The sequence below is a fragment of the Xenopus tropicalis genome, chromosome 5, assembly GCF_000004195.4.
Source record: "Xenopus tropicalis strain Nigerian chromosome 5, UCB_Xtro_10.0, whole genome shotgun sequence".
NCBI lineage: Eukaryota > Metazoa > Chordata > Amphibia > Anura > Pipidae > Xenopus > Xenopus tropicalis.
This window is the reverse complement of record NC_030681.2, coordinates 43,877,811-43,887,057: the sequence shown is the minus strand read 5'-3', so window position 1 is coordinate 43,887,057 and position 9,247 is coordinate 43,877,811. Positions and strand designations below refer to the sequence as shown.

Below are 9,247 nucleotides of genomic sequence, written 5' to 3'. Positions count from 1 at the left end.
ACAGTGATACCCCCCAGAAAATCTGAGGCACAGTGATACCCCCCAGAAAATCCGAGGCACAGTGATACCCCCCCAGAAAATCCGAGGCACAGTGATACCCCCCAGAAAATCAGAGGCACAGTGATACCCCCCCAGAAAATCAGAGGCACAGTGATACCCCCCCAGAAAATCAGAGGCACAGTGATACCCCCCCAGAAAATCAGAGGCACAGTGATACCCCCCCCAGAAAATCAGAGGCACAGTGATACCCCCCCCAGAAAATCAGAGGCACAGTGATACCCCCCCAGAAAATCAGAGGCACAGTGATACCCCCCCAGAAAATCAGAGGCACAGTGATACCCCCCCAGAAAATCAGAGGCACAGTGATACCCCCCCCAGAAAATCAGAGGCACAGTGATACCCCCCCCCCCCCCCATTAGCACATCTGCGTGTTTGAATGTAGCGCGCAATAATGGGGCATGCGCAATGACGTCACGAAGGTCTCTTCCTAAGGATTGGAACTAGCCGCTGCCCTACTTCTAACCACGCCCACTCGTAGGCGGAAGCGGAAGAGTTGCTGTGTCAGTGAGAGGCGTGGGGGATTGTTGTCATCTGACTGACAGGCGTTCAGGTGTGCAGCTGTAGGCGAATCGGTACCTGCTGAACTGTAACTCTATCCGTGCAGCATGGCCGAGGCTTTGCCCCCGCTACCGGCGCAGTTCAGATCTCTGCAGCATCACTTGAGGACCGCCCAGGAGCATGAGAAGAGGGACCCAGTTGTGTCTTATTACTGTGAGTGCTCCTTATACAGTGGCACCTCGGCTACACTAAGCACCTACTCACCCCCTGTACCTCCCCCCACCTACTCACCCCCTGTACCTCTCCCCCACCTACTCACCCCCTGTACCTCTCCCCCACCTACTCACCCCCTGTACCTCTCCCCCACCTACTCACCCCCTGTACCTCTCCCCCACCTACTCACCCCCTGTACCTCTCCCCCGCCTACTCACCCCCTGTACCTCTCCCCCACCTACTCACCCCCTGTACCTCTCCCCCACCTACTCACCCCCTGTACCTCTCCCCCACCTACTCACCCACCTCTCCCCCACCTACTCACCCCCTGTACCTCTCCCCCACCTACTCACCCCCTGTACCTCTCCCCCACCTACTCACCCCCTGTACCTCTCCCCCACCTACTCACCCCCTGTACCTCTCCCCCACCTACTCACCCCCTGTACCTCTCCCCCACCTACTCACCCCCTGTACCTCTCCCCCACCTACTCACCCCCTGTACCTCTCCCCCACCTACTCACCCCCTGTACCTCTCCCCCACCTACTCACCCCCTGTACCTCAACCCCACCTCTCCCCGGCTCTTACCTCTCCTACCTCTAATTTTCCTGCTTGTCTTTCTTTTCTTGTAGCTTATTCTGCTGCTCTCTATCCCTGTCGTTATCTTTTCGCCTTCTGTACCCTCATATAATCCCAGGGGCATCTGGAGCAGATCGCTAGTAACCAGCCCAAGGGCCAATTTTGTAACTTGTACACTTGCACCTGGGCCCTAGTCTGTCTTTGTTCCCTCACTGCCTGGCTTCTTATCATGGATGTGGGAATCTCAAGTTGCAAAAGCGCCCATTTCCCTGCTCTGTGGTTTGTTGGGCAGGTACATGAGCAAAGGGACTTCTGGGTGGTGGCAAAAGGTTTGCTCTGAAAAAAGTTACATTAACACTCATTGAAAAGAATGTTTGCAAGCCTGGGGAAACAAGGCAAAGAGATAAGCCACCTTTTGTGACCCTCAAACAATCCTATCCCTTGCTTGACTGCCTAAACTTATTTATGTTTTCTTGTCACTTTGCCTTTCTAACAAAATCCTTATCGTTAATGATATAAATTAATATAAACACCTCGCCAGGCTTCGCAATTTTTTCTTCAGCCAGAATTTATTTAAAATAATGGCGTAAAATCTGGCTTTCTGGCGGTGAACTTCTTTGTTTATTCTACAAAGCTTTATACATATTTTTTGGCATATTTTATTCTACACAGCATAATAAATAGGCCCCCGGGTGTTAAGTATCTAAATAACTGTCTCTGTGCTTCTGATGCAGGAACCCCTAGGTTTTATTGTGGAAGCAGTTTGTGTATAGCGCAAATGTTTGCTAATATGCAGTGAACTTAAAAGAGAATTTGAATATGGCCATAAATGCTTTATTTGATATTAGGGATGCACCGAACCCACATTTTCGGATTCGCCCGAATATTGAACTGAATTGGAATCCTAATCAGCATATGCTAATTAGGACAGGGAAGGGTTAAAAAGCACGCACAGCAAATTCCCCCCAACATTTAACCCTTCAGAATGCTAATTAGCATATGCAAATGTATGCTAATTAGGATTAGGTTCTGCGCAGAGCAAGGATTTGGCTGAAACTGAATACTTTGAAAAAAGGCTGTATTCGGCCCGAATCCCTATTTGATATATTATACTGACTACCAGCTGAGTTAAAGTCCCCCCCCCCCGGATTTAAGTTCTCGGCGCCCCGAGGCCGCCCCCCCCCCCCGAGTGCGCATGCGTGATCAACGCGCATGCGCAATCGCACATTTAAACTCCCATACGGAGCAGTGGGGAGAGGTCCCGACTGCTCCGTATGGGAGCCAAATTTTAAAATTCTGTTGCCGCGGGGCGGCATGCCGCCCCTAAACTTGTGCCGCCCTAGGCCCGGGCCTTTGTGGCCTTTCCACAAATCCAGGCCTGCCCCCCCCCCCTTTTTCAGGGCATTGTACTTAAAATGGCCACTAAAAGCTGCCAGTGGAACTAGTTAGCAGCTTATCAGCTTGTCTGTGGGGTTGTCAGACTGATATCTGGCTGAAAATCAGGCAGATGTTGTTTGGGCACGTTTAAAAGTCCCAGTGGGGCTCGGAGCACATTGGCTTGTTGATGTGACCCTCGCTCCTGATGGCCTGATTCCCATTAGTATATACTAGTTGTAGGGAACCTCGCACTACAGTATTTTTTAGGATGCACAGTATTTAGAAATTTTAGGGTATAGTATATCGTGTTAAAGACACAAAAAAGAGACAAAACTGGTTGGGAGGGCTCCACGGACATTCATCTGTCTATAAACTTAGATGCTACTTACCCGGCTTTTTGATAAGCAGTGTATATATGCTGGTGAATTTACAAATAAACACAGACACAACATATGAATTTTGTAAAAATAAACTTTATTATATTGATGCCGGGATCACTTATGACCTTTTCTCTGGAAGAGTGTCTAATACTTACCTTTTGGATAAAGCTACGATTCTCTCTACAGCACTAAACTACACAGGATACACTGTGCAGACCAATTACATCATTGTTACAATTGTTGCCAGTGTAAAACTAACCACGATAATAAAGATACTTTTTAAGTAACAGTATCCAGGAGTGTGATAGCTAGAATTGAAATACGTTCAAGGTGTGAATTCTAACATTTTAAATTTTCCTTCTTATCTTTTCTATCTATTTTAGTAAGATTTTATTTATTAAGAATAAAAGTTATATTTTAACATAAATAGGTGTGCCAGTTTTGTCTCTTTTTTGTGTCTTTAACACGATATGATTCCCATTGGTATGACTGATTGTTTGGCTCTCAGGCCAGATGATCAGATCAGTTTGATGCCAAGTGTGTGATGTCAGTTGTGTCAAGGTGGGCACATCGGACAAAGACCAACTTGTTAGTAAAACTCACTAAACGAGTAGGTATTTCAATGTATGGCCACCATAACTAAGCTGTATGAATCCATATTGGCAGAAAAATTATTCTAATTTATTTAATGTTAAAATTATTTTAGGTTTAGTAATCCAAATTACCCAAGGTTCCAAACATTCTGGATATATATACTGTCCTGGACAGCATTCACGGGCAGTAAAATAAAGCCTCTAAAGAGACTCTGAAGTTTGGCACAGCGCTTGTGGACTAGTATCCGGGGCTGGTGACAGAAACTCCGGACACACATACTTATACAGACTGCAAATCAATGCACTCATACACACATAAAAATATATACACATACCTATACTGATCTTAGGGTCACTCAATATTATTTTTGTCCAAGCTGCTTCAAACTGAAAGTTCAGTTCCTCAAGTATTAAGAGGTGGCCTCTTCTTTGTTCTTTTCTATATGAAAAAAAGCATGCTATCTGTCTATAATGTACTTGGAATGTCTTTTTTTTCCCCAGAGTAAACAACCCCAACTTTGATAATGGTTTTATTCTACTATTCCTTATACTAGTTTTACTGCACGTCTCTGCAATCTCTTCAGCTCATTTATATCCTTATTAAGCACTGAAGCCCAAGGTGAGAATAAGATAGTGAGCTACTGGAGGCATATTCTAAGGGCTGATAAAGGGTAGCATTCCTAGGCTAATTCTTTGTTGAAATAAATTGCCTTGGTGCTCGTTGTCAAGAGCGATCCCCTGCAATGCGTTGTCCTGTGTTCCACTGTAGGGGAGTACAGGAAGGAATGCATTGTGTTCTCCCTATGTGCCTGTACTCACTCAGGTGCATGTAAGCGCTGAATGCAGGAAAGCACAGAAACTAAGGTTTGTGAGTATGAGCCCTTAGTCTTGCCAGCGGAAGGAAGCATTTTTGTGAAATTATGTGATTCTACAGGCAGGGATAAAGTGATTTTAATTTATTTATTTTGCCCAAATATGGTTTTCTGCTGGTTAGAGAATGTCCCATATGGCTGTGTCTTAAAACATTATATATTTTTTAAAAAAATTCTTCTACTCTCATTGCTATTCATTTAATTTGCTGCCTCATTTTTTTCAACTCTGTAGATCTCCTTTCACCTTCTCCTTTAAGTGTATGTAGCTTCCAATTCGTTATGTTTTTTTCTCCTCCCTTTTTTTATATACGCTTATTATATCACTTGCACATGCCTTTCCCACTGATTTTTTCAGTTTTTTCTCTGCAAAATTTATATTAGCATGTTGTATATTAATGAGGCTTATAACATGGCGAGGCACAATGTTTTCCCAACAGTTCAGGACCCACTGCAGAGTAAAAACCGGTGTGATTGTATATACATAGGTATAAGAGGTACCTAATTGGGGAACTCCACCCTCATACTGGAAAATGTTGAAATGAGTTATTGTTTATTATGTTGTTATTACACTAAAGCAGTAAGTGGCCATTTCTGTTCTCTGCAAAGTGTTTCCTGATTGAGACAATGTATCCAGAAAAGACTCAAATCCATACAATGGTTTGCAAGGTTTTCTCAGGTTTATTAGGCACAGAAACAAAAATGAAGGGGTTCTGGAAACTGGAATTTTGGATGTAAATAGCTACATGTAAAAGCTAGGATAAGCAATGCAGAGAATTGAATGGAGCATACTATTGTCAATAACTAAAAAGTAAAAGAATAACAATGTTAATTGATGTTTAACGTAACATTTATTTTTCTTTACGGTTTATTTAATGTATATCTGTTCTGGGTATTTGTCATGTTTACTTTACAGAATAGGAATAACTAACTGAAATAAGAAAAGGGCTGATGGTAGAAGTCTTAATAAATGTAGAACTGGTGAAGAAAATAGAGACCTGGAGGGTGACTGAGTGGTAAAGTGGTTAGTATTTCTCCCTTGCAGCTCTGCCATCTGGGGATAGATTTCGCCCAGCCGATAGGCACATGGACTTTGTATGTGTATATTCCCTGAATTTTCTTCCAACATAATGGTTGATTAATGTTGGTGTAATTAAGGTTGGAATTTTAGATTAGAAGCTCTACTGCAGCCAGGTCTGATGTGAATATTTGAGTATTCTCAGTAAAGCTCGGCTTAATATGTTGGGATCAAATAAATAAACAATAATAAAATTCTCCGTGAAGGTAAATTAGTTGTAATCTTTTATATGTGACTAATGTAACAATCCATTTGCCTTCACTTATATTAATGGTGCAAGGTTTTTCTAATGATGTAAAGGTTCCCAAAATTTTTGGGTCGATTGTTCTCGTTATTTTTGGAGCATCAAGAATAGGGTGACTATTATAACAAAGATATATGTATCATTAGCCTGGTACTGAGCAACAGAAAATGTTTGAATCACCAAGGTGGAGCTTGAATTTAAAATAATTTTAGTTTACATTTAGATAATTACTTTTTGTAGTGAGTCCTTTTTGAACTTGGAACTATGGGAAAGTTCCTATTTATCATAAGTTACCATGTTATATTTTAACTGCTTCCAACTCCTTTATGTCCTTTATGACTATAGAAAACAACTTTAAAATGTACCAGTAAAATCAGCGTTTTACCTATGATTTTCTGTACGTTTATATTGGCTGGAAAGTCCTAATCCATATTTTTGTGCCATGAATATTTGTTGCATCAACAATGGAATTTGCAATTGTCAGGTTTTCTTTAAATATTTCAGAAGCAATTGTCTTTGGAATTGAGTTGTAGCTATTATCCTTAGTATAAAAGGAGGCTTTTTGTGTAAAAAAAAATAAAAAACACAAGAATTTGCCAGCGTATAGAAGGAATGTGCCTATAAAGTTGTGTTTTGGCCCTTGCCCTGGCTCTGGGGCCAAACGATCAGATTAGAACGATGGGTATAGGCGTCTGTTGGATCTGACTAATTTTCAAACCTGCCCGATTTCTGGCCAGATGTCGGTCGGGCAGGCCAGTCGTTAGTGCCCATACACGGCCCGACAAGCTGCCAAATTGGTCTAAGGGACTGTTACTTTAGGGCTTTGGCTATCCCTATCCTTCTGTTATTCTGGCAGACAGGAACCATAGCAGATCTATGGGAAGCTCTGCATCTCCCTTTAGCTGTTAGAAGCAATTGATGATTAGAAATACTGAGGGAATGCCTTGCAAAAGCTTTTCTTGATTGTTACCAATTAAAAGTACAGTTTAGAATCTTCAAAATTAGAATTTTTTTTCACCAGTTTATACATTGTTTATATATTGTATACTTTACTTTCTGAGGGCCATTTACTAAACGTTGGATTTTTTTTTCCAAAGTTGCAGAAAAAAAGTTGCAGCTTTTCCAATATTTACTATACATCAAAACAGCTAAAAATCTGACAATTCACCATCTAAAACATGCCAAGATCATGTAGCAGTCAATGGCAGATATCCCTTCCCTGGAGGATCCTTCTTTTGCTTTAAAACTTTAGATGTTTTGGATTTTTTTTGTGCGGCAATTCGAAAAAGGGGGGGCAGGATTACATTAAGAGAACTGCAAAGTCTTAGGAAAGTGTTCTGCTAGGAAAGCTAAAGCTTATTGTTCAGCCTTTATTGTCGAATGAAGGACATGGATGATGAAAGGTTGGTGTTATCATTGACCTCTGCTTATAGATTGTGGCAGATACAAGCAGACCTGTAGAACGCCCGTTTTAGTCCTACAAAGACCTGGGAGGGAAAAGGAGCTCATAAGTAAGCACAACAATATCATTGAGTTGAACCCTCTAAAATCTTTGCCTTGACTTGATGATAGCAGTTTACAGGGGATCCCCCAAACAACATGACATTTTTTCCTTTAAGAATTAGGACAACATCCAGTCCTACTTGTGGCTTTCTACAGTTGTGGGTGCAGAGGGTGGATTTAGAATAAGAAAACTTGTCCATTTTTAAAAAAAAAAAAAATAAAAGTGATTTATTTTTAGTCTTTATTATGTGAATTAGGTGATGGATATAAACACTTTGGAACAATTTCAGCATCAGGGTCCCCAGGAGAAGTATACAGGATTATCCCTCTAACAGCTGCCTATAATGTCATTTTGTTAGGTGAGTAACTAGTCCAGCAACCTTTCCAACAAACTCTATCTGTATAAGTAGGGCAATGGTTTCATAGTTAGGAGTGCCGTACATACCTTCCGGATTGCATCATGCTTGAAATGCAGCACATGAGAATGAACACATTGAGTTGCCTCTTAATATCTGGTGTGATCTTGAATTATAACTGACTGTATTAACCCCTTGGGGAACCAAGATGGATGTCAGAAACTGGCAAAGCTATGGTAAGATGTGCAAGTTAGGCCCTATTTTGCTACAAGGGCTGCCATCCCACCCAGAACATGGGACCTTAGGGGGTGTTCAGTATAAAGCCCACCTAAATGTGTGCCTTAATCTTATCCGAAAAAGAGAGGAAGATACTAGCCATTTTCATTTGAGGTAAAAATTTACCTTCAAAGGAGTTTATTTATCTTTGTGTTTACTTTTAGTATGATGTAGACTAGAGAGTAATATTCTGAGACAATATGCAGTTGGTCTTCACTTTTTTATTATTTGTGTTTTTTAATTATTCTACTTTTTGTTCAACAACTCTATTTTGGAATTCCAGCAGTTATCTGGTTGCTAGGGTTCAAATTACCTTAGCAACCAGGGAGTGGTTTGAATGGGAGACTGGTATATTTATGGGAGAGAACCTGGATGGAAAAATAAGTAATAAAAAGTAACCATAACAATAAAACTGTAACTTCACAGAGCAATAGTTATTTGGCTGCTAGGGTCAGTGAAAGTTGGAAAGAGTCAGAAGAAGGCAAATAATTGAAAAACTATAAAAAAAAAAAAAAAATTAAATAAGGAATACCAACTGAAAAGTTGCTTTAAATTAGCCCTTTAACTAAGAATTACATAGAGCTGGAATAATATAGGCCAATAAAGAGTAGCTCAAGCCAAACATCAGCAAAGTGCACATTGATTTTTTTTCTTAAAGATTCTAAAAACTTAAAGCCTGGTCCCGGGTTCTCCATTCAAAAAAGAAATCTATTTCCAATATACATGTATTATTCTTTTATTTTTTATCCTCTTGTGTGCAATTCCCTTGTTTCACTCCGCTAGCTGTAATTACTGAGCACACAAATATGGAGGCGCCCTCTTCTGGACCATCTGAGAACAGCAGGGCAGCAGCTTGCAGGACTGTTTCTAGGTTTTGTGTCTTGCTAAAGCAAGAAATATGTATTTACCCATTTTTGTTTTGTCAGAATGTGTACTTTTGGAAAAGTATGGTTTTCTAGGGCCTCCGTACTGTGTGGTTTTATGGCACATAATACACACACTGGAAATGTATATTGCAGCGTATGCACTTTGTATGCACTAACTTCCTTTTGGGGTCTCTAAATGCCACATACATTGCTGATCCTATGCACAATGGCCATCAAACTGCTGGGTTATAAACCTCTGTCCTGCCTTCATTTCTGGCTGCCATATTTTCCATCTCAGATCTACAGTCCATATTGTGAATAATTTGTTTTAAATTAAAGGGTCCGCCTAGTTTCCAT

The 9,247-nt window shown here is 41.1% G+C and overlaps 1 protein-coding gene across 1 annotated transcript in view; it reads left to right on the top strand.

Moving 5' to 3' along the window:
- Nucleotides 1-615: 615 nt before the first annotated feature.
- vta1 (vesicle (multivesicular body) trafficking 1) overlaps nt 616-9,247 on the top strand; it is an 84,808-nt gene continuing 76,176 nt past the window's right edge. The window contains 1 exon segment of the mRNA NM_001008107.1: nt 616-771. Within this exon segment, the coding sequence (NP_001008108.1) occupies nt 666-771 (106 nt within the window). The 5' untranslated portion in view covers nt 616-665.